Below are 25,077 nucleotides of genomic sequence, written 5' to 3'. Positions count from 1 at the left end.
TGAACTCTCGCGAGAATTGAGCACCAGCGCCCCCTCCTTGTGCTAATGCGGAGGAAAAGGGAGGGGAGAAACCTCCATAGCTAGCTCTAACAGCCTTTTCAAATACAAATACATTTCATTATCGCCTTGAATATTCCTTTTGATCGGAATTGACGTAAAATTGTTCATGGATACAATCTATGCCCACTTAAAAAGGCATTAACGTTCGAAACGCATCGAAAAAAGAGGCGAAACGACTGGATAAATCCAAAAGAAGAAAAGCGGCCTATTTTTGTTCCTGATATCCTGGAGCCGCAGCTCCACACTCGCGGCCGGTGTACAGACTGCAACCTATTAATCGCTCGTTTGTAGGGTTGTTTGCTGCGTTGTGCATGTCCTTCTCTGTACCTCGTGCATTTCCTTGCATGGTCAGTTTTTGTTTTGCTCGCTAGGACGTTTGTAAGCTAACCCCGTTTCATTGGGGTACAAAGGGAGAACTTGTACCAAGCGGGGCCTGTTTTGTTTTTGCATCGACAGCGCCATGAAAAGCGGGGGGCAATAACACATAAATTGTGCCTACGTTTGGATCATCACTGATTAGCAGAATGTTTCTGTATTGAATACTACCTTGCTGCTTTGCTGGACAATATCTCGTAAGACTTTTGGAAGCTAACTCTCAACAACGAAGCAAGGAAATGAGAACTAAACTATCTTCGAGCTCGGTTTGAATTTGGTACAACCTGCTCAGCACTGGTAATTGGAAGCTAGCCCTAGCTCGCCAGTTGAAGAGCGCCACCAATGCATTGTTGTTGAATTTAGACCTCGACAGCGAGCTGTTCATGGAATTTTATGCAAGACGATTGGCCGATTTTAATGAAGCAACACTTCATTTTTTTCTTGATATTTTATTTTGAGAATTCTGACTCATCGGAATTTGTTGACTATTACGTTTTTCGATGATGATTCTTTGGGCACATTTCGTGCCGTGGAAGAGGGGAAAGCGATGAAAATGGACTGGCCATTATTGTGAGGATTTCCACTGTGCTTCCGAGTGCAGACTAATATGTGCGTGTCTATCAATAGCTATGCTCCGGAGCTAGTTTGTGAGCTAGCTATATCACATCGTGTTTCCTGTACATAACAGGGAATATTGACGTATCAGCATTTCATTGTGGTAACCAGATCTGCTATATTTATTTTTTTATCAATCCATGCTAACTGGCAGACTCGCATGTCCTGTTCATTCCGTGGACATTGTACTCGACGGTTTTGCGAGTCAGGTCCAACGCACCAGCAACACGACTGTTTGTGGACATTGAGAAGACACTTCGCTGGAGGACCTGCTGCGTGGTGCTGGTGCTGTTCGTTATTTCTCCCAGGACTGGATCTATCTAGCGCGAGGCTGCTGAGATGAACCCGGTGAATGCGACCACTCTCTACGTTTCAGCTTGTCGTTCGGTGCTGCAGTGCGATCCACGGGACCCCCAGGCTTTGGCCGAACTCTATAAGCTGTTACCTTTCTTCAGGCAGTCTCTATCCTGCCTGGCTTGCGGTGAGTATCGATTTGTTTTTGTCTATATTTTTTCGATGTGATTAACGTTAGCCCTAGCATCCCGGCTAGTTTGACTTGACACGCCCCCATAGGCCGAGTAAATGAACACCGATTCTCCTTAGGATGCCGTGGCAATTAATTATACCCTTGTTTCAAATGTAAGCTTTAATGTTTTCACATTTGTTCATTCTCGGCCCACTGCTAACCAGCATATGTTTCATGGTCTATTTTTTTAAAACGGTTAGTAAATAGCTATACCCACTATATTACATGAACAGCCAGTAAACATCCCTATCGACGTTCACATTATCAAAATGATGACGTACGTGCGCAATCGTTTGACATTTCTATGCATAGTCGTCATCTTGTCACCTCTGATACGTCGCGTGCTTTTTTGCAGTAATGTTATTTGAGTAGAACATTTGAAGTGCAAATGTAGCGGAAGTGGACATAGCTCATTCCGTGGGTTTGTTGTTGGCTCGAGACATTCTGCATGAAACCCTGTAAGAAAATACCTAGTGTTGCGTAGTGGGTTGTATTGTGACCATCTATTTCTTAGTTATTAGTCGTTATTATTGGCTTCATTACAAGCTGTATATGGAGTTTGCGTCCAAGTTACAATGATGCATTTGGTTTTTCATGTGCCTCCCTTAATTGATTATTTTTTTTCTCAACAAAACTACACAGAACTAATTAACTCGCTTGTTTCATAACATTAGCAAAACATAAATTAAATCATTCCGGCCACCCCTTATGTCGGATCCGCTCCAAAATTGACTAACAAGATTTTGATCTACTTGCTTCTGTTTCAGGGAATTTGCTTCAAGATCCAATTGCTCCAACCAACTCATCATGCCAGCACTATGTTTGTAAAGCATGCAAAGGCAAGAAGATGATGATGAAGCCCTCATGCAGCTGGTGTAAGGACTATGAGCAATTTGCAGAGAACAAGCAGCTGTGCATCTTGGTGGACTGCTATAGGAAGCTATGCGAGTACATTGCCGGTTCCCCTCTCGCCCCACACATCGCTAGTGCAGTTGGCGAGTCTCCGGACCTGCTAGCGATGCTTAATGATGGCCTCTCGCTGATTGAGGACTCGCCCACGGAGGAGTCAGACGTGGCCCTCCTGCTGAACCTGAGCCGCCTTTCCCCAGCACCTTCCACTTCTGAGAGGCACCCAGAAGAGGTGCAGCCTCCCCACCCACCGGCCAGTGAGGGAAGCGAGCAGCCCCTCAGCCCTTTGGAGGTCAACGGCCTGCAGGGCTGCAATGGACTCACCAATGTAGACGAACTCAGTGTCAGTCTACCATCACCAGCAGGTGGCGTCCAGCTCACCGTGGACATTGAGGGATCCCATGAAACGGGACAAGTTTGAGGGAAAGCTGGATGTATCGGAGGCGGTGGCCGCTGCAGGGGATGAGCTGAGCCCCAGCAGCATGGACATGTGTGGCTTTGGCGAGGAGATCAAGCACAGTGGGGGCACGCTACTCCTGAGTGTGGAAGAGGTGCTCAGGACTCTGGAGCCAGAACCCCTCACCCAGGAGGACTGCGGCGCCATCCTGCAGCCCAGTCAGGACTCCTCGGGGAACCTGAATGGGCCGTTTGTCTGTTCAGCCAACAGCTCCACCAACACCACATCAACTGACTCCCCACGGCCCCTTCCTTCACTCCCATTAAACTCTTCAGAGGTCCTGGCACCCCAGCACCCAAACTCCCAACACCAACATTCGCACCCCTCCTCAGGCATGTCCTGCTCTGCTGTCACACCCCGAGTGCCTCGCTCCAGTCGCAAGCGCTCGCGCTCGGAAAGTGACAGTGAAAAGATCCAGCCCTTACCCATCTCCAGCATCATCCCTCTGGGAGCCTCTGCCCCTGTCGTTATCAAATGCGAATCCAAGGTGCCACCAGTGATGCCTCACATGGCGTCTGTTCCCAATGGTGGGGGGCTGTCAAAAGTGGGCAAGACGTTGGTAGTGTCCAACAACAAAAATGTCAAAAAGAGCCAGGACCATCATGGGCCCAAAAGGCATACGCCAAGGCCAAACAGGGCACCCCAAAGTCCAAGGACAAAACAAAAGAGCGGACTTCCAGCAGCACGTCAATTCCAGGGAGCCCCACAAAAGTGGTTTACAAGAAGCCCCAGGAGAAGAAGGGCTGCAAGTGCGGCAGGGCCACTCAAAACCCAAGTGTTCTTACATGCCGCGGCCAACGCTGCCCCTGCTACTCTAATCGCAAGGCTTGCCTGGACTGTATATGCAGGGGCTGCCAGAACTCCTACATGGCCAATGGTGAGAAAAAGCTGGAGGCCTTTGCCGTTCCGGAGAAAGCTCTGGAGCAGACACGGCTAACCCTGGGCATCAACGTCACCAGCATACAGGTGCGGAACCCAAGTGCGAGCCCGGCCAGTGGTGTCCTGAACGTGACCTCGACCGCTGGCTCGCCTGTGCCCTCCTTTCTATCAGCGGGTTCCCACGACGACAAGGGATTTGATGAGGCCCTAGACATGCGGTTTGACTGTTGAGCTCTCCGCCAAGACAAGCTCACTCACCATCGCCCCCTTATTCCAGCCCAGCTCACACCTTTTTTTTGTTTTGTTGTTGTTTGTTTGTTTGTTTTTACTTTGTGAGGTGGCACTGCAGAGGAGTCATGGAGGTGAAGCAGCCAGCGGAGTTCCACACAATAAGGCAGCTACTGTGGTTTTTGTTTCCAGTTCACATTGATTGGTAAAATTTATTAGGTATTGCTGAAGCTTGTGCCTGTAAATCACTTGTAACATTTTTTCAGTTGTTTTCTCTTGTTTTTGTCTTGCACTCTTTGGTAGACAAGAAATGAAGAGTTGTTACTGTAAGTCAAGAGGTTTCAGTTGGAGTTTTTATTGGCTGGTTATTTTTGAAAAAATTCTACAAGTGATCTACAAGGCACGATCTTTAGCAAGGAAATAAACCTGACCTCATTGTTGTGGGTCATGCTATGTGCATAAAGTGGAAGAAAGCATTGAGTTTGCAGGGTAGAAGGCAAGACCTGTTCATATGAAATGGTACCTGCTATGTCAGTAGAGACTGGTTGTATTTATATTAAAAAGAAAAAAAGACAAAAACTTTTTTGTACACAAGACTTAAAAAAATTCCATTTAAGAATACATTTTATGGTTTATTTTATAAGTTACATTAACAACATTTGCAGTATTTATTGGATGTCACCTAACATAGATTTTCGGTCCATCTAGGGCATCATCAGGATACCATTTCTACAGATGCAAATCACTGAGATGCAGTATGTTTCTGTCTAAATTATGTTGCTGTCCTGTTTGTGCTAGTTTATTTTTGCTGTCTCAGACTGTTTTCCTCCCTTGGGGCATTTAAATACCTGTAATATAAATGTAACATTTCCACAAAAAAGCAAAAACAAAAACATACTCTTGCTTTGGTGACTCATTTATGACTCTTTCTGTTGACTGCCATGTCATCTACATTTCAGGACCAATTGCAACTGGTGCAGTGACATGTAGCCTACACATTTTTATCAACAATTGAGCTGTAGGCCACACTTTCACAACCTACTGTAAACAGCTAAAGAACTGAAGAACAGATGGTGCCACTGGATGACTGATTATAAGCGTCATTTAATGTCTGCAAATAAATGTGGTGATGGGTGGGCCTTTAGGGCAAACTTTCAGATTGACTGGAGATTTTGTGGAATGCACCATGAGTTTATACTTTCATTTAATTTATAAGAAGCTGGATAAGAAGTTAGTTCATGCTTGTGCTAATAAGAAGCAGCATATGAACATGGTGGTAAGTGTTAAGATAAAATGATGGGTAGCATGTCTCCTTAAAAAACCTGTTGACACCTTTAGTTGTCAGTGGCCTACCCCTCCTATACATGTCCTCAAATCTATTCTTGCTCTAATGAAATATGATTAGTGTGTAAAATCAATATGTATTCAGGTGTGTTAAAGCTAATTATTGTCATTGAGCGGGGTGTACAGAGTAGGCTGCATATGGATACATTGTACGCATGGCAGAGATAATCTTGGATACTGCTGCTGGGATGACAAATAACGTGTCCTTGTTTTTACACGTAAGTACCACAAGTCGGCAGAATAGCATTGGGAATGATACAATCGCAGATGTGTGAGTCAATCTGCCAAGTCTGAGGCGCATGAAAAAGGCAATAGCTTAACATTTTATATAATCTTCTAGCCTACTGGTAGGTGCATGGATATTTTCAACATATAAATGCGTTTTCGCGGCCAGGCCTGTTTGGTCACACGGCCTGGACTGATATAGGCTACAAATAACATATCACATCTGCATCATATATTTTTTAAATCCAGCAGCTAGAACTGCCATCGGCCTGAAGGTTGAGCGCGCCCAGCTGTGAAAGTGGTGCGTTCATGAGGTCTGAACAATGGGAACGTTCTCAGTGATGCTATCGTTCTTCTGATTTGCAAGCGAATGTGCTTTACAGTCCGATCGAATGTAAGAAAATACACGGATGCAAAGGTTAAACGTAGCCTACGCACATAGGCTAATCCGAATTAAACGACATATTTACTCAAAAGTAGCCTTTGTCGTGAGGCGCTTGAACAAGCAACAAAAACCGGCAAATTTTCAAGTTCACATTGACATCGCTGAACATCAAAGTTCACATGTAGCCTAGCCTACTACAGAGTGACGACAAGTCTACTACTGGAAAAATTCTGCAAAATCTTTCCCAGATTTTGTTCCAACATGAGGTGGCGTAGGCCTACATGAAGACGCACCATCATCGCATTGCCGGTGCCCCACGTCCCAAACTGACGTGGAGGCTGTGCAGGTGTTGTTATTGTCGTTGATAATAGTTAACAATCGGTCTAAATTATATTTAAGTTTCATTTCATGACATTAGCTAAACCCAACATGGGCTAGGCACCTTTGTCCGTATACTGAGGAGCCCGCTATTGGGCCCCTGAAGGCTCATGAGCCTATTATCTTTTTAGAGGTGGGATTTTTTTTTAGTGTTCATTTAGTTTCCCCATTACGGAGTCCCTAAGGGGACATTAGCGCATATATATATATATATATATATATATATATACACACACACACACCCTATACTATAATCTAGGTCTTTATATGAGGACATTGAAGTCTTGTCATCTGTTCTGGCGCATGGGATACACTGATTTGGATCAGACCATATTAAATTCATTTATGAACAGAACTACACAAATCTGGCAACTTCAAGGATATAGGTGGATGTACACAAAATGCAAGGAGAATGAATGTAGCCTATTAAACATAAGGAAAGAGAATGTTCGTTTAATTCTAGGAGAACTACACCTAACAGCCGCCCTTTCTAATGAACCGGAGCTCGTTGCTGACTGTGGCACTGTGAGCACATGAAAGTTTTGCGTGAGCACATGAACGATTTGTGTGAGCACATGAAGATTTTGTATGAGCACATGCAAGTTTTGTGTGAGCACATAAAAATACTTTAGATTTTTTTTTTTTTTGCTCATGTCTCCTTAGGGGCTCCGTACCCCTTCCCTCTCAATACTTTGCCGTTTTCTCGCAATAGTAACTTTCCCTTGCAATATTTTTTACTTTGCAAAACGCAAAACGTAATCTATTGCAAGGGGGAATACAAAACTATTGCGAGAGCTCTAAAAATGTATTCCCACCATGTCCCTTTTGGGGCTCCGTACAGTGCTAGGTCTAGTAGGCTATGTTTACAATTATACGTTTATAATTGATAGTATAATGAAACGTTTGAAAAAAAAAATTCAATGTAAACTCAAACGTTTCATTGTAGACCATGACATTGGCAAAATGGTTGAACATAGGAAATAGCCTGTGAAACATTTTCATAATGTCACCTTGTGAAAGGATCCCATTGACACCAAAACACTAAAAACAAATTACCAAAATCACGAACTTCCGAAACACCATAAACACAGGATCTAATCACAATCGCTTATCGCTTATGCAGTCCACAGTGGCAGCACTGATGGTGACAGGGTTAAACATATACCATGGACGTATGTCTTTGGAACAACTGCATTTAAAACCTTCATTTACTAGAAATATGTGATTTCTGCACTCCTGAAACAATTTGATAAGGTTAAATCGGTTGGGTTTACTGCACCAATTTAAGTTCAATTTCACTTCTGGTATAGGGGAGACCGGGGACAGTTGCAACAGGGGATGGTTGCAACATGTCAATTTTCTCCAATCAGAAACCAGGTAGAGTGATGACACTCACACTGCATATGCTCAGTTGGATGCCCCCCCTAGCAGAGAAAAAGCAAGGAGATTCCTGAACTGCTCCAGGATTTATTGTAAAAAAAAACTGTTTTTTAGGTATGAAAGTATTTATTTTCTTGAGCTTTGTTTCTGTTAAACTGCTGTCACTGTTTTTGTGATTCAGCTCAAACTTATATGATTTAAATGAGTGATATGTTAACTTTAAGCTACTATGGTTAGCATGTGTCAAGGTCCCCTTGTTTAGCTAGCACATCAGGTTTTATCATGGCTGACAGGAAAGGGGACAGTTGCAACAACTGTCCCGTACAATGCATACATATGATAATATAAAATATTATATAAATATAATTTATATATTTTTAAAAACATGTTTTACATGACAATAGTCTAAATAAAAGTGAATTGCCTCCCAAATTGGTCCATTCTTCCTATGTCACTAAAGTCCTACTGTATTTTATATCAATTTCAATATTTGACATCTGCACATAAGGCCTACTCATCTAGACAAATCTATAATTGTCATCTAATCAAAGCTGGTGAATAAATAACACTGTAATATTATTATAACTTACATAACTTGTATTTACATACAAAAATAATAATTTTGCTGCACTGTATTTTTAACATGTTGCAACCATCCCCAAACAATGTTGCAACTGTCCCCAGGCCCGGACAGAGTATACAACATACAGCATAACATCCCTCCAGAATATACATGAATGTGAATACACACTGTCCAGCCACAGCAGCTCAGTAACATTGAACACTGCACCCTAGGGCCCTGGTAGGATTCAAGAGGGGGGAGATAAATAAATAACTGCACATACATTACTAGCTAAATACAGGTAAATAGTGAATCATTTAAAAGAATAAACTAGATGTACCGCAAAGCGGTACAAAATATGACAGCCGACCGCCGCTCAGTCCTGCACATTCTCTCCGCAAAAATAATCAGAATCAGAAAGTTTTTTTTTTCTTTTCCACACGAAAAAAAAAAAATACAAGGAATTTGGTGAAATGGTGCAAGACACATAAGATGTATTTAAATACAATATATAATTAGCCTAGAAATCTAGATGCACCCTAGCAGCAGCAAATGTAATTTGCAGCCCGGGTAGTCTAGCAACTCTCCGCTGGCTTGGAAGCTGGAAAAATGAAACTTCTATCATGCCAATCACATCGTGTATAGAGTCGGCGACGGCTCCGTGTGAATTTCCTACTACTTGAAAAAAAAGATGGATGCTGCTGCTGGTGAACAGTGGTCTTTGAATCGTGACTCGAGTTAAGCTTTTTTTAAATTGGCAAAAGTTTGATCAACTAGCCAACTAGCTCCACTGGTGGGGAAATGCATGGGACTCATGAGTTGTAGCGCTATCCTATTGCGTGCAGAGGAAATTTGAAAGACAACCGTTTATCCCGCCCCTTGAATTGAGCAGTGCCAACGGTAAGTTCCCAGACCCTACATCTTGATGTGGGTCTGGCTTGTCAGGCTAATATATAATATAATATAATATAATATAATATAATATAATATAATATAATATAGGCCTATACATAAACAAATATGACAAAGTGCAGATGCAGGGACAAAAACACTATGCAGAAAGGGGGGCTATGTTTTGTTGAAGAGACCAATTGCAGAGGGGAAGAAACTGTTTTTGTGGCGTGAGGCCCTGGTCATGATGGACTGCAGCCTCCTGCCAGAGGGGAGTTTTTCAAAAAGACCGGGGTGGTAGGGGTCTGCAGCAATCTTTCCTGCCCGCCTCAGGGTCCTGGAGGTGTACAGACTTTGGAGAGAAGGCAGGCTGTAGCCAATCACTCTCTCAGCAGAGCAAATGATGCGCTGAAGTCTTCCCCTGTCCTTGGCAGTGGCAGCAGCATACTAGATGGAGATGGAGGAAGTGAGGATGGATTCTATGATGGTAGAGTAGAAGTGCACCATCATCGACTTTGGCAGGTTTAATTTCCTCAACTGCCGCAAGAAGTACATTCTCTGATGCGCTTTTTTGATGAGGGAGCTGATATTATGCTCCCATTTCAGATCATGTGAGATGATGGTTCCCAGGAAGCGTAAGGACTCCACAGTGTTCACTGGGGAGTCATGGAGTATGATGGGGGCTAGTGAGGCTGGATTCCTCCTGAAGTCCACAACTATCTCCACAGTTTTGGCAGAATTCAGCTCTAGATGGTTGTCACTGCACCAGGTTAACAGACTGTCAATCTCTCTCCTGTAGGAAGACTCATCTCCTCCAGAGATGAGTCCAATGAGGGTGGTGTCATCCGCAAACTTTAGGAGCTTAACAGACTTGAGACTGGAGGTGCAGTGGAGCAGGGGAGAAAGAACACAGCCTTGCGGGGCTCCAGTGCTGATTGTTCAATGATCTGAGCCATGCCTGCCCATCCATTCCTGTCAGACAGGAAGTTAATGATCCACCTGCAGGTGGGATCAGGCCATTCAGCTGGGAGAGACTGTCCTGCAACCTAGCCGGGATGATGGTGGGACAGCAGGAGGCGCTCGAATGACATCATGACCACAGAGGTCAAGGCCAAAGCTCTGTAGTCTCCAACAAGGTGGCATGTCTCCAACGAGGTGTTGAATATGTCGGTAAACACAGGAGACAGCTGATCAGTTGCTCTTGGGTGCTCCTTGTTGGTGCCCCCCACCCCAATCCTCCCCCACCTTTCTTATGCAGCCCTTGCCACTTAATCTACTAAACCCCTTTTCTACTGCACTTTTTACCCCCCCCCCCCAAATGCACAAATAGGCTGACACCAGACATAATTTCACTGCATTTCTTACATCCAGTAACTATATGCATGTGACAATAAACTTCCTTGTATCCTTGTATCCTTGTATCAGCACAGTGCTTCAGGGTGGATGGAGATACAGAGTCCGCCCCACTGCTTTACGGGGGTACTGCTTCTTAAAAACACTAGCCACTTTCAGACCTGCATGTAAGACCGGAGGTTCTGCGGATGTTAAACGGTTGGGCCGTATCTGAACATTAACGGCCATTTGGAAGTCCGAACTTAGCCGGCTGTTCTACTGCTCCCCACCAAGTAGCCTATATCCGACGGACATTATGTAAATGAGCTTGTGTCTGAACGAACATGCGGAGATTCTGTTCATGTGCGTGTTCAACCACGTTCAACCTGTTCAACCACACAGAGATTCTGTTGACAGATCAAAACACAAAACAATGGTTCTGTGTCATCCTTGTGCGGCTACATGTTTCATGCACCCCGGTCTTTCAGTGTCCCTGGAATCGTTGACACAAAATCAGGAAGAAAAAAACTCTATATGACCGCATCTTCACTGCGCGGCGGTCATAATAAATAGGCTTCATTTTTATCTTACGTTATGGTTATGGTTGGATATGGTTATGGGATTTTGCAGACGCCTTTGTACAAAGCGACACACAAATACAAAAACAACATAATATTTAAAATATAACAGGGAACAGATTAGAATGTTGGTCAAAATATAATAAAGAGAATAGCAATAATAAACAACAATGTCAATTCAATCAATAGCCTAATAAAATAAGCAATGAAAATGAGGGGAAAAGCAATAATAAACAATAATGTCCATTTAATCAATAATATAAAAAACAATGACATGGTAAGACTATATTAAGGAGAATATCAATAATAAACCATAATGTCAAATGAATCAACAGCCTAATGGAAATAAAACAGTATTATACAAACCATAACGCATAAGATAAAGAAATTAAGTAAACTTGAATTATAAAGAATCCTTCCAACATTTATTGAAATCTGCTCATATAAACTTTATTCTCTTTCCTTTCTCTAAGTTGCTAAGTGGTGCTCACTGCGACATCAGAAATTTGAAATAATGTATGAAAAATCAACATCTCCTTATCATTCAACTAGGGGCAACATTTGAATGAGGAGCTGTTGTCATGATAATGTCAGTCATAAAAAGTGCCCTACACTGGCTAGATGTAAATGCTGTACAATTGTTTTGCATGGCAGGGTGTACTGTATAGTGGATGAGTAGTGTCAATGCCCATTGTCACTTATTTAGGAGCAGATAACACATGCAGTAGAGCTGGTATTAATGAGGCCAGCACACATTCTGCTAAACTGTCTCCTCCAAGAATGGACTTTTTGGAAGGCTCTTCAACCAGCACATTTATTTCTGTTAGACTGTCAATAACGGCATCTTCTGCTATATTCTGCTCCTTTCATGTTCTCTCCGACACTGAATATCTTGTTTATGCACAGCAGGGTGACTCTTTATTCAACTTCGACAAACGCATAAATCTTTCAGCATTTTAACATGCTCATTCACAAGTTGTAACAACAACAACAACACGTCACATTGATATAGTGCTTTTCTCAACACTCAAAATGCTTCCAGGGAACCTCACTACCACCACCTGGGTGATGCACGCCAGTTATTATGCGCCAGAACGCTCACCACACACCAGCTTGAGGTGGAGAGTGAGGGAATGTAGTAACACCCAACGAGGTCCGTGTGAACAGGTACGCTAAAACAATGCAGGTGATGGTCCACTGGTCAGGTGATGGTCCACTGGAAATGTTGTGCTGGTTGAAAAGCCTCCCAGGATGTGTGTGGCATGTAGGCAATTACCCTTGAAGTCTCCAACATAGCCAGTCACATACGGGAGTTTTTAAAGAGAGGGGAACTTTAGATATTTGCAAGGATGACAAAAGCATTACACTTGCCGGTTTTGACATAAGTATTGATTTAAGATGTGGAGGCATTCTCAATTGGACTTCTGAGGTCAGCTAGAGGTCATTGTCCTCTGTGGTATGAAATTTCCAAGCACAAAATTAAATAGGGGTGTATATTTGGATTTAAATGTGATAGAAATGTAAACTAAACATGCTTTCCCATGTTTCCAGGCATGTAAAGCTCATTTAGAACATTAATATCACTCTTCATGGAGGTCAACTTCATGGAGTTGGTCAAGGTCACTAGAAAAAACTCCTATTAATGGCAACATGATCATCAACAAAAAACAAGTCCTGTTTTTAAAACCAGTTCAAAAGGAAATGTGTACTAACTGAACTAATTCTAAAATCACCATAGTACAATTACATTTGTTGTAAAAGCCTTGACCCAGGAGTATGGCCTTTTTGCTGGATGTGTTAGATCAGTTCAAGGAAAGTGAAGAATGCCATCCAGGAAGGCACATAACTGGTTGTCTTGTGTGGCATTTCATCTGAGAGTAAACAAAGCAATTATGACTAATGAATAATGCAAGACAGTAACAACGCTGTAGATTGATGCATAGAATGGAATCTTGGGTGATGTAAGGTGAATGCACAGAACAGTTTCCACACAATATTTCTATTCAGCGAGCATTGAGCAATGCTGCATGTAAACTTTGTTTCTCCTCTTTGTTAGAGCAGAACTGATTTTACATTGACAATGACCTTTGTATCGGCCCCTCTTCTGTTTGTGGACTTCACGGACAGAGAATGGAAGAAGATAGCTGACTGCAAAGTCAAAGACCTTGATTGTCGGTGCTGGGCCTAGCCTATGATCAGGTCTGCAGGTGACTCCTTGGAGGTCATCTAATAAGAGAAAGTCCATCTAAAGCAATGCCATGTAGGACCAGCCAATTTACAGAATGACAAAAATGAGTCACCTGACATCCATAACAACAAACGGTGCAGTTCCACATTCAAGAATTCTGCCATATTGATATTGAAAGTTAGTTGTAGTGTAGTTGTGTAATGTGTGTAGTATCAACTGCAGCTGTAGCTGTTTTTAGACCACAGACCCTGCCAAACATTCTTGGGATTGAGACAAGAATTGAGACAGTCGTGGCCTACTGGTCGCTTCGGGCTTGTAACCGAGCCTTGGGTTCGATCCCCAACCAGAAGGAGTGGCTGAAATGCCCTTGAGCAAGGCACCTCACCACTCCCCGAGCGCCGCTGTAGCAAGGCAGCTCACTGCTCAGGGTTAGTGTGTGCTTCACCACTATGTGTTCACTAATTCACAGATGGGATAAATGCAGAGACCATATTCCTTGTATACGCAAGTATACTTGGCCTAGAAACCTGATTTACATTTACATACATTATGGTCCAGTGGCACAGGTGTGGAAAGATTCAGTTGGGAGGGATTTAGGTTCTTGGTCTATTCCATAGTGACATGTGGCCTCGGGTGGTTGTTGCAACTGCAATTAACCGAAAGCCAGGTTTACTGTGTCCTTTGCAAGATCAAACAAATAGTTTGTGTCCAAGTAGTCTTATAGAGGAGATAATAACAGTGACATTTATGTGAACCCTTCAGTAATCACCATCATCACAGCCTCCTGTCTGATTAACATTCTCTTGTGGTAATCATAATAAATAAGTAACCATATTCATTTATACATTGACATATTTTACATGTGCATGCCAAAAGTGTTTGATATGGCCAGATTAATAACCATTGACCCGTGGTAAAGACAAATTGATTGTGTTCTCCAAAGCGTTCCAAGAGTTCCTGTCCAAGCCCTAAATTCTTTCTTCTGTCTCATGGAGCCATAGTGTTTGGCCGAATGTGCAAACGTTTGAGGAGACACACATGCTTGCTCTTGTCTCTAATGAAACAATTATTCAGTGGTTTGGCTTGGACCGGGGTCAGGGGGTATCCAAGTAACATATTCAGTGGAACTTGCCAGGACAGGAAGGCTTTGGCAAGGCTTTGTAGTGTTTTCGCCATGAACCGATGCCAGATAACATATGCCTCCCTCGAACAATTTGAGGAAGTCTGTATTATTCCTAAAATAATGCTCAAATGCTGCTGTACAGATGAGAGCCAACTTGAATAATGTGCATCCTCTTTGAATCAGCATATAGGCTACTTTGAATTCTCTAAATCAAATGATAGAATGCATCACCTCCCTTGTGAATTGTCACCTCTTTTTATGTCATAATTGGTCTTCCGATTTTTATTATTGCATAATGGTTTCCCCTCAGAGCCATAAAGGTACGAATAAGCCATCGCTGTTATATGATATAATATGTTACAGGATTCATGACTAACGCCATTAATGTTACGATGCTGACTGACTCTGGCTATAACAGTAGGCTACCATTTTAACGTCTGCTGAGTCTACTGCCTACCAAGACCTGTCGCTGTTCAGTTGAAGTTAAATGATCAAATATTGTTTGATTTTGTGTCAGCTTTCAGAAGGAAGACATGTTCCTTTCTGGTCAAATTTCACAGGTTCTAAGAAAGGCTATTGTCTTCGTGTAAACCGAGTTTTGAACAGAGAAAAAAAGTTAGGCTACCATTAGGCTACATGCAGGTTCTCCCATAACGTTATCGATACAGATCAATGCACCAAATCAGGGCGATTTTAGCGAAACAATGTTCCTGTGACAGACTATCAAATATTGAACAATGGGATAACGTTTCATCATCACCTTTATTGATGCCTGAAATGTTGACATTGCTGAAATACAAAGATGTAGCCTACTGAGAGGAAGCTGCAGACAACGATGTTCAATGGGTTCAACTTGTCCCTTGCCTACCGGCTGGATGTAAACAAAGCTATAGAACCTAGAATACGTCACATGAAAAACGTTAATATGGCTCTGGTTTCCATGTTTCATACAATAGTACGTCATTCTGCAGCACACACAGAAGGTCTTTAATAAAATTCATATTGTATTTGTCTTTAAATAAACAGTGAGAACACAAACTTATTTAAGTCCAAACTTTATTCAACGTGTTTTGACAACATTAACAATTATGTGTGTATATTCACATTTGTGAAAGGACAATAACACCATCCATGTCCCCCAAGCTATTCCTTACTGATAACAAACTACAGTTATTGTTGGACTGAGATATAAAAGGAAAGAAATGTATCTAAACAATCGATTGAAACCAAACCAAAAGGGTTTTCATAGAAAAATATTTTTATTCCACATAATTAACAGGGACGAAGATCTCACAGTATTTGCACCCTTACAAACATTCAGGCTTATTAGATTTCCTTTACTGAGATAGAGATAGGTAGGATGATGCTTGAATAGTGAACTAACATTTCCCTTCTAATATCTTACATCAGAATATGAATTCCTCAGAATCAAAGGCCTCAAAACAAAATATAAACAAGACATATCAGAGTCCATGATTTTAAAAAAAAGTACATACTGGTTTACACATTATGAGCAGAGAAATAGGTACAAATTCACATTTTATTCCTCAACTTTAAAAAAGTGCAGCAAACTAATACTTTTTGTACTGCCACTGCATTTTGCATTCATACAAAAAGTCTTTAATCATTGCTACATATAAATTCTCTGCTCTTGGGACAAAAGGCAGACAGGAGAGGAAACACTCCTGGAAAATGAGCTGATGTCTGACTTTCCTGTTCTGCCATCACATCATCGTGACCCGTTCTTCTCCAGAACAACAGAGGGCAGAGCCTATGATCTCTCGCCTGCCCCACCCCCTGTCATCTCCGGTGGGGAGAGGCAACCACCTCAGCCCTTCTGTGGCAAGCCTGTTTCCACAACTTCTCGGCAAGCTCAGACAATTCCACAGTGTCTCAAGGAAGGGGTGATATACGAGTTGCACCCAAAGTTCATCTCCCCTCTCTGGTTCAGCTCCCAAAGAAGGTCTTCCAAACTACCAGAGGACTCACTGGTGTGGAGTGGAGGAGTGTGACTCACCTCTAAGTGCTTACAATCACCACTCTATTTGCAGTGCTTCATCTGGGACTGTAGTTCAACACACATTTACATCTGATCCATAAGCCTACAGCCACACAGAATGGCACCAGTGTGTCCATCACATTTTAGGGCTAGACAATCGACAACCTGTGCCAACCAGCTGGCTCATCCCAGTGAAGCTCAAAGCAAAGGCAGAGTCTTAGACGTTGCACAGCCAACATTACACTAGCTGACCAGGAAGGCCCCAAAGAAACTCGACTTCTCATCCATGTCAATCGTGCTCACGTTGCTGACCGTGACGAACACCCTATCCCCAGCTCCGAGCTGAAAGAGCCCGGCCTGGTAGATGGAGTACAGGCCGTACTCTGCGTCTCGGGACCAGCAGGTGGTCCGTGCATTCTTCATGAGCAAGATGGGCACAGGGTAGGAGCCCATCTTCTTGTAGACGTACTGAAGCATGGGCTTGCCCCGGACAGAGCTCCCGGAGTTCTCCCCTGCCTCCTCTTCGTCCTCCTCCTCCTCCAGGGAGGCCATGTGCCTGAAGTAGGTCTGGGAGTAGATGTAATAGAGACCAGCCTGTGGCACTACGAGCTCGCCGTCACTGAGCTGCACATTCTGGAGGAAGGCCAAACCTTTCTCTGACTCCCAGGACTGGATCTTCTGGCCATGGACCTTCCTGTTAGAAGGACCTGCAACATTGGGGCCAAAACAAGGCTTATTATTATGGGTACGGCCTGTCAGAAAAAAAGGACCATTGTTTAAAAGCTTGGCAGTAGACAGGGAAAGGATATAAGTTTCAAAGCCATTTCTCCAATTACATACCGGCTTTTCTACCTTTTTTGTTTTAGCCTAATGTGCAGGAAAAGCAAAATGAACAAAAAAAAGAGAAATTCTTGGACCCGGATAGTAACTCCCATAGTTTTCAAGTTTCAGCAAAATCTGCATTTCCTCACTCTGACACAGCCAACACTTTCATAAATGCTGACTAGGCACCACTGCTGAGTGAGTGTTGCACGTTTTCAACTTTTTTAATTTCAGCTATCTATAAAACCATGAACTCCGTGATCTGGACTTTAATCCTCGAAAGAACTCTGTGTATGTTGCCATGATAAAATCTCAGAATGAGTAAACACCAGCTAAAAGCATTCCTGTATCACTGAGTAGTCAGTCCTATTCTGAAAGATAACAAGTCTACTTTATTTGTAGAACACCAGCATTTGTGAACAATGAAGACCCTTATGGGTACCATGATTTTTTTCTTCAACCGCACAGAGAACAAACTGCTAACATAACCGTAAGAGCAAGGATGTATACAACCCAGTGGAGACTAAACATGAAGGAGCCTTATATAGACCACACTCCTCAGTGCCTTGGCTGAGTCTTATTAGCACCAGTGCAAAACAAAATGAGTAAATGCGTTTTAAATGATTGGAACTGGAAGGACTGGAAACCTACCTCTTAAATCTTTGTCTGTCTCTGGAGGCAAACTGCCAGTGACGTGAGCTGCAATCTTGGGCCGGGGAGCGGTCTCCTGGTCTTGGATTACCAGAGAAGGCAGCATACGGTTCACCTCATCTGGGAAGAAATTAACAATTATGTTAAATAGAAGTTCAACCTTCCAGATTGGAATTACAACCTGAGTCATATTGTGCAAAGTCATGAGAGGGTGATGCCAGTACCTTTAATTGCTGAGGTGATCTCCTTCTGGTAACGGTTTGACATTGACTAGGGTTGGAAAGAATGGAAGAGTTTATTTATTCACAAATCCAACTGTAGAGAAATCTATCTAAATTAAACAGAAATGTTTGCAGTAGCCTATATTACTCCATTAAAAAGTCATTTTCATGAACAAACGCAAACGTTAAGCCCTGTCCAACCAACGAATTCCTCATTTAATTAAAAGGGAAACTGTATACTGGAGGTAAATGGATTCATTGTGCATCCCTTGGCTAGCTTTAGCAGATTCAGCACCCCAACGAAGTTGATACCTTCTCGATTAAGAAGTGCAGCTGTTGCGTAACTTGCCAGCAGGGGTCGTCTTTCAGGTCTGATGCGCTTGGATCGATACCCTTGATAGTTCTGAGGTTGGCGCGCATCAGGCATGATACGCTGCTTTTGGAGAAGGTTTCTTTCATCTGTAAATCAGGTTGAGATGTCGATTTACTTTCACTTTATAAGAAATCTGTAAGTGCACCTTTATTCAACAATAACAGACCATTTTCTGCCGTTACAATGGACAATGTTCAAAAAGAAAATATCCCACATTGTTGGCTACATTTTGATAACAATCTGGGACTATAACATAGCCTATAAAAAGGTAAAAATATGAAAGAAGCTGTGTCTGACCCAGAAGTATCATTAAGTAGGCCTAAATGTAATGACAAAAACTGTGACTAACACATTCTAATCCCTCATTTATTTCTCAAACAGGTAAATAAGCATTAAGTGGGCTTTGTTCAAGTAACCATCAAATCTGCCATTTTTGATCCACTCTCGCTGTGTGATTAAGCATAAAACAGTATTAATTTGAACTAAGAACCAATTCGTTGTGGTTGCTTAGTTCTTTTTAGAGTCCACTGAGCACCCTGTTGGAACATATCCAGTTAAAGTTCAAGGAGCGCTGGATCGGACGGTGCGCCTTGCAGAATAGCTGACTTTCCCCCACCTCATACAGCCTACTTTTCTTTGAAATGCAAGTTTATGGCCCCATATTGCGAAATTTAATGCATAAGCCATCGCGTTTACAAATAGACCCATAAAGACAGACGTCTTCAATAAAACACTGTAACTGAAAAGTTGCTGCTTCGGGAGAATAGGCATTCTTATCTGACACACAAGAACATGCTAAACGACTAATTCGTTTGTCTTACCGTCGTCAGGACGTTGCTGAAGTATATGAATGTCACTGCGACTGCAATTGTTTGCAAAAGAATCGCTGCCAACAGTAAAAGTCCGATATATTGCATAGTATGTGAGCTTGTCATATTGACCATCGCGTACGCTGCAGAGGTCCTAGACAAAAGCTGGAGATGAATTCTTTCAGTCAGTACATATGAAAAAACATGGAGGCGGAGCAAAGGTTGGCGATCAAGGAAAAAGCGAGCAGGAACACAGTCCTTTCTCCGAAACCTTGAGAGGCTGTCCCTGCTGCTGTTGGTAAATGACAGTTTCCTTTCACAGTAAACCCATACTTCAACAATTGACAACTCAGCACTAATAATCTGACCACCTATTCTTCTAAAAATCTAGAATTAAGATGTAATGTTCTTGACTCTTCCATTTATTTTGTTTTTCTGTTTTAAGATAAATACCATCATATCATTGTGGCCAAACTGTTTTCCATACAAATGCATACACATTTACTAGAGCTCAGAAGTCGGGTTCTGTGTTTTAATATTTAACACATGGGCTAAATCTGATCCCCCCACATGAATGTCCAAGGGGGAATTTGGGCCCTATTGTTTTTCGCTGTTGTATTTTTAAGAGGTGGGGGTATTTTCGTCATCTGATTTATTGTGCTGAAGTGTTCAGTTTCTAGTCGACCTCTGCCCACAGCTTAGAGGGGCCTCTTTTGAATCCATCAAACAGGACAGCGCGAAAGCTGGCATTTCCCCTCCCTAACAGCCAAAAAAGGGAAAATCCATCCTGAAGAGGGAAGAAAAACAATCTGCATAAAAAACAGAGAACCCCCGCCTACTGTACACTACACAACTCTAAAGAGATCCACTATTCATCATCTGCTTCCAAGTTGATTTGACTGAATATGCAATTTCAGTCTCCACGGAACCAGAGCTGCAATTTGAGTCATGTTTCGCCTGTTCACAGACAGGGGAAGAGCATGATGAGGTGCGACAGGTATTAGTGAGCCATTTCATACAGGTTTTTTGTGGGTGTAATGTGATAGACGATGTGTTCACTCTACCCAGGGGCTAAACTTAGGGCCCCTAAAAGCAGGCATGTAACAGCTCTCCGCCACACTCACAAAGCCCTTGTGGCATAGTAACCGCTGCAGCATTGGACACTCAGAGTCCACTATTATTACACTGTAACATCAGTGTAAGATGTTCCAGACCCAACATCCTTATTCTAAGCAGATGTTTCCCCCCAACTCAATTCTGTTCATTTCAATATCTGGCTCTTTTTTCGTTGGAGGTGAGAGTTTTGTAGATCTACACAGTTGTGCATTTTGGTGTGCAGGCAGGCGTGCGCATTCGTTTGGTTGTCTAATTTGTGATTTTTGACACGCAGGCCTGTGGTGCTGCAGAGGTGGAGCCGTGGACAGTTGCGAGCAATTTGCCAAATAAGTGCTCGGCCCAGCCTTGTTTGGGCCAAACATGTCGTGCTGCGATTTGATCAGTGGCCGTAATGAGGAGCAGATGAAGCGGCCACGACCCACAGAGCCACGCACTGAGACAGCCCACGCCCCCACATACACACACACACACACACACTGAGACAGCCTACTCCCCACACACACACACACACACACACAAACGAGTTCATGAGTCAGACTCACAGCCAAGTCCAAATCAGGTACTTAGTGTAAACCAAAGATTCCAATCAGGTCTAATTTTAGCAGTGCTTATCTGCTTTCACCAAAAGAAAGATACAAAAAAGAAACTACATATCACTGAGGAACCTGTGGTTGTTGAGAAAGCGGGGGGTGAAATACAGTATGAAAATGAAACCAGAGACACCTGGATTGGCCTCAATCGGTTGTGCACTGACTTGTTCTAAGATTTTGCTACAAGGAAATTATTGCACAATATTTCACTTCACTCCCAAATGGAAGATATGGGCACATAAAAGTAGATAACAATTGATTAAAGTGTTATCTAAACAGCTTGACCGTAAACCACATCTCAAACTCTCTTACAAGAACAAACTGCGATAAGATTAACTTTGGCCGAATTAACTATGGACACAGCATGAGTGGGAGGGTTTGGTGAATATATGACGTGTGTTTTTCTAAATACACATTGATATACTTTTTAAGTAAAACTCAGACTTAATAAAATATAGTCTATATTACTTCATGACATGGAAAAACAAATCTGATGATTTCTAAAAGAAAAATTAATCCCAGTTGTATTGCATTGCAATCCTGTTTGAAAAGAGAGGGAAGAGGGAGGGAGGGAGGGGGAGAGAGGGAGAACACAATAGAGACCAAAGTTTATGCTGCAGCTCAAGTCTGATCTTGACTTTTCTCTCTCACTCCCAGTGCTCCTTTTTGTCTCCCCCCTCCCTCTCTTCTTCTCTCCCTTTCTCTCTCTCTCTCTCTCTCCTGTTCTCTCTCTCTATCTCAGTCAGCCAGCTGTGCTCGACCGTGGTCTCCACAGTCCTTCGTGTTGACATGACCCCCTCTGAATGGCAGGCAACCTAAACAATGCAACAAATAGAGCGGCCGATCTGCTCATATCTGGCACACGTATGCTGCAGGGGTGGAGGAGGAGAAAACTTTGGTGGAAAAAAAAGGTTGCGGGGACCAATGGGCAGGCCGGAAACTCGGGATTTTCCAGCAGCAGCCCGAGAGTTCAAGCTTGGCTTGGTTTGTTTTAGCTGACGCCAGGAAAAGCTCCAGCAGAGAATCAAACTCATCTCTTAAGGTGGCTCTTCCGTGCGGAGCCATCAACCCGCTGAGCGCACGGGGTCTCCACACACAAATTATGCTTCCTCTCTTGGGCTAACGGCTGTCTCGCGGAGCGCTGGCTGAGATACGTTTTTTCACCTCGTTAGATCGTTTTGAGAACGCTCAAACATATTTCTACGCAACACACAAAGTGATTTGTAGTTACGTCCTGAGAATTGCATCCTTTCTTTCAGTTTGAATGGAATCCAGGCCGTATGAATTAAATCCGGGTGCCCCCCTTATGTGATCTAAATCATACGTTAGGCAGTCAGAAAAGGAGTGGGAAGAAAGCCTTTTGAACAGGCTATTTTGGAACGTCTACTCATCTGGGTACTGTAACACAGGAGCACAATAGCCCATGCAGTCCATTTACTTTTTTTTTTAATTAACTAATAGTTTACAACTACGGCGTTTAAAAGTAAACAGCAGTGGCAACTGTTGGGTTCGGGTTGGTTTGGTGGTTTTACTAGTTGACCAGTGCCCAGAGGGGCTTACCCCCCTCACAGTGCATGAGGACATGGTGAGGATTTTTTTTCTTGCGTAGTCTTGTTTTAATGCCTCATTTCACTTGGGGAATCAAGAATTTGGCTGGAAAAGAGGCCCCTGCTTGAGGAGGCCCAGCTTTTTTTATTAGGAGAAAAGTGGTCCTCTGGCATAAAGTGTCAATGGGGGCAGGAGGTAGGGAGGGAGGGAGAGGGACGAAGGAGACCTTGACAGCCAGCCCATGTTAACAGACAGGGAAGTGTTCAGGTCAAAACAAGGAGGAAAAGAGCGGTTGGGTCGCATGAAGTCACATATGAGCATGAGTCGTCCGACAGAAGGGAGATTCCCAGAGTCTGGTGGCGTATGACTAAATGAATGTTTCTCTGGTGGTGTACGAAATGTCTCTGCTGAAATCAATCACAGACTGTAAATGGTGCTTGCATGCGCTAAAGAATTGGAGGATACTGCTGTGTATGTGTGTGCTGATCCCCCCACACACACACACTTTCAAACAGATATGTTGGTTTTAAATTGGTGTAATTTCGTAATAGAGTACATAATTTAATATGGTCAGTTCCTGTTATACTAATGTGGCTTTTTAAACATTATTTCAGAGCTTGTTGTCCTCAGTCCAAGAGAGGCAAGTAAGGTTTTCGTCTTAAGTCATCTTTGCGGATACAAATCTGTGCAAGATGGAAGTCTTTTTTTTATTACCATTTGGCAGGCTCCAGCTTTTTGGGAGGAGAGACAACCAAAGACCAGTGGTCATCCATGGGTGGGGTCATGATAGATGTCCAGAGCTCTGAGTTAACAACATAAACACACAGATCATTCTGTCATTGGAGAGAGGGCCAAACGATCGTCCAAACATGATCTTTTTGCACTCTTCCAAACATCTGAATCTGAGTATCATCACATGGCAGTGGAGTGTAACACACTATAAAACAAAAGGCTCCATTAACAAGACCAAAATCATAGAACATCTGTGACAGATTGTCCATTGTGTCCGAAGTCTATACAGTCCAAGTGTCAAGGTAATGTGGTTTCTTGTCTGTGGGGGACATGACTTCAGACACCACACTTGACAGACATTGTGGTTAATGAAATGGGACATAAATTATGCTTGTTTAGAACAATTAGTGGGCAACCATCTGTTTTCAGGCATCTGTGTCCCACAGCTAAACAAAGGTGGCTTTAGATAGACTCAGAGTCAGCGTCTACATGGCTCCTGTGTCATCAAGGAAAGAAAACGAGCTCTGAGGACTTATAATGAAATCCCCTTGTTCGCTGGAGAAACAAGCATATCTCTAACTGTGTGGCCTTAAAGTCAGGAAGCTCAATACAATGTGAACCCAAGTCAAATGATAACATTCTCTTGCACGAGTGGTATGTGAACTTTCACATGCACACACAACTCAGAGGGGTTTGTTTTCTTTAGCAATAACCACTGGGCCTCAGTGGGTGATTAATGATTAACTCTTTGACTTACTGAGATGTAACTGTGATAACGCCTGGCATAGTTTGACCTACCCACCAGGTTCGGCATGCCAATACCTTCCTCAGGGTCAATTACATCAAGTTAATGCAGAGTATTATGTTTCGTGGCTGTTTGGGCACGTTGACAAACTCATCTTCATCTGTGTGAGATTTTTGGAGATCAGGTTTGGTCATGTGACTTCACCCTGCCACACTCAATTTCAGAGCTGTTTGACATCAAAACATCTCGCTTATTTCTCGGCAGAGCTTCCCTGTCAGGGCACAAAAAATCAATGAGGAACTGTTTACTTTCTCATTCTATTCTCAAGACATTTTATTATTTTTATTGTTCCATTGTAGTCTGGCAAACTCGATGCAACAATAAATGTTTGGTCTGAACTGGTTTCAGGCCAGTACCGTGAAAACCATTTAAAGAAAAAGTTGGAATCATTTTGCGTAAAGTTCATGAGTACAATGACCAAAAAGTTGATGTAAGAACTTGTATTACCAGCATCCTGCATTTGTCTTTTACAGCAAGTTTCAAGGGCCGAGGGAACAGCTAGAAGAAGCAAAGAGTTAGAGAACAAGAGTGACATCTCCTGTTGAAATGACACGATGCAACAATTTCATGAAATTCAAATTTAGTGGTTGCAGGGTAACACACAGTAAAGACATTTAATGACATGAAACATTCAACAAGTGAAATGGAATAATCAACTTAAAACGCAACAGTTACATTCAGTGTAAGAACAACAGAGAAAACAAGTCATGGAAGTCTGAGAACTTATGGCTCATAATAACACATGTTTTGGTCCAGAAACATTTGGTTTAAAAATGTGGGAATAGTCCATACCAGTGGAAAACTTCAAAACCAAGAAAATGAAAAAAAACAACAACCACAAACTCTTGCCAGAAAAAAAAGGATGAAGCAAAATGAGAACAAATCAAAACCCCTGAAGTTGCTGAACCATCTCCTCCTCAGTGCTATTAAAAGCACACTCCCCAGACATAGTGTTTGACTAAGAGCTAAGATAAAG

The 25,077-nt window shown here is 42.7% G+C and overlaps 2 protein-coding genes across 2 annotated transcripts; one reads left to right on the top strand and one right to left on the bottom strand.

The window, feature by feature from the left end:
- Positions 1–33: 33 nt before the first annotated feature.
- On the top strand, positions 34–4,946 carry msl2b (MSL complex subunit 2b). Its single transcript, XM_048266889.1, is given in 4 exon segments — positions 34–1,531; positions 2,344–2,884; positions 2,886–3,550; positions 3,553–4,946. Coding segments are annotated over 4 exon segments (1,848 nt in total). The 5' UTR covers positions 34–1,389; the 3' UTR covers positions 4,053–4,946.
- Positions 4,947–15,474: 10,528 nt separating this feature from the next.
- tnfsf10 (TNF superfamily member 10) lies at positions 15,475–19,544 on the bottom strand. Its single transcript, XM_048266689.1, has 5 exons — positions 19,323–19,544; positions 18,441–18,587; positions 18,132–18,177; positions 17,908–18,027; positions 15,475–17,141 (listed from the first exon to the last, which is right to left on the bottom strand). The coding sequence occupies exons 1-5, from the start codon at positions 19,443–19,445 to the stop codon at positions 16,678–16,680; spliced, it is 900 nt and encodes a 299-aa protein (XP_048122646.1). The 5' UTR covers positions 19,446–19,544; the 3' UTR covers positions 15,475–16,677.
- Positions 19,545–25,077: the final 5,533 nt, after the last annotated feature.

Source organism: Alosa alosa, chromosome 16 (genome assembly GCF_017589495.1).
Source record: "Alosa alosa isolate M-15738 ecotype Scorff River chromosome 16, AALO_Geno_1.1, whole genome shotgun sequence".
In the NCBI taxonomy this organism is placed as follows: Eukaryota; Metazoa; Chordata; class Actinopteri; order Clupeiformes; family Clupeidae; genus Alosa; species Alosa alosa.
This window is presented reverse-complemented; position numbering and strand designations above follow the sequence as displayed.

Coding starts and splice junctions, on each gene's coding strand:
- tnfsf10 (XM_048266689.1), bottom strand. CDS start 19,445: ATGGTCAATATGACAAGCTCACATACTATGCAATATATCGGACTTTTA. Junction 18,588..19,322: donor TCAGCAACGTCCTGACGACG/GTAAGACAAACG, acceptor CCTGATTTACAG/ATGAAAGAAACCTTCTCCAA. Junction 17,142..17,907: donor GACAGACAAAGATTTAAGAG/GTAGGTTTCCAG, acceptor CCAATGTTGCAG/GTCCTTCTAACAGGAAGGTC.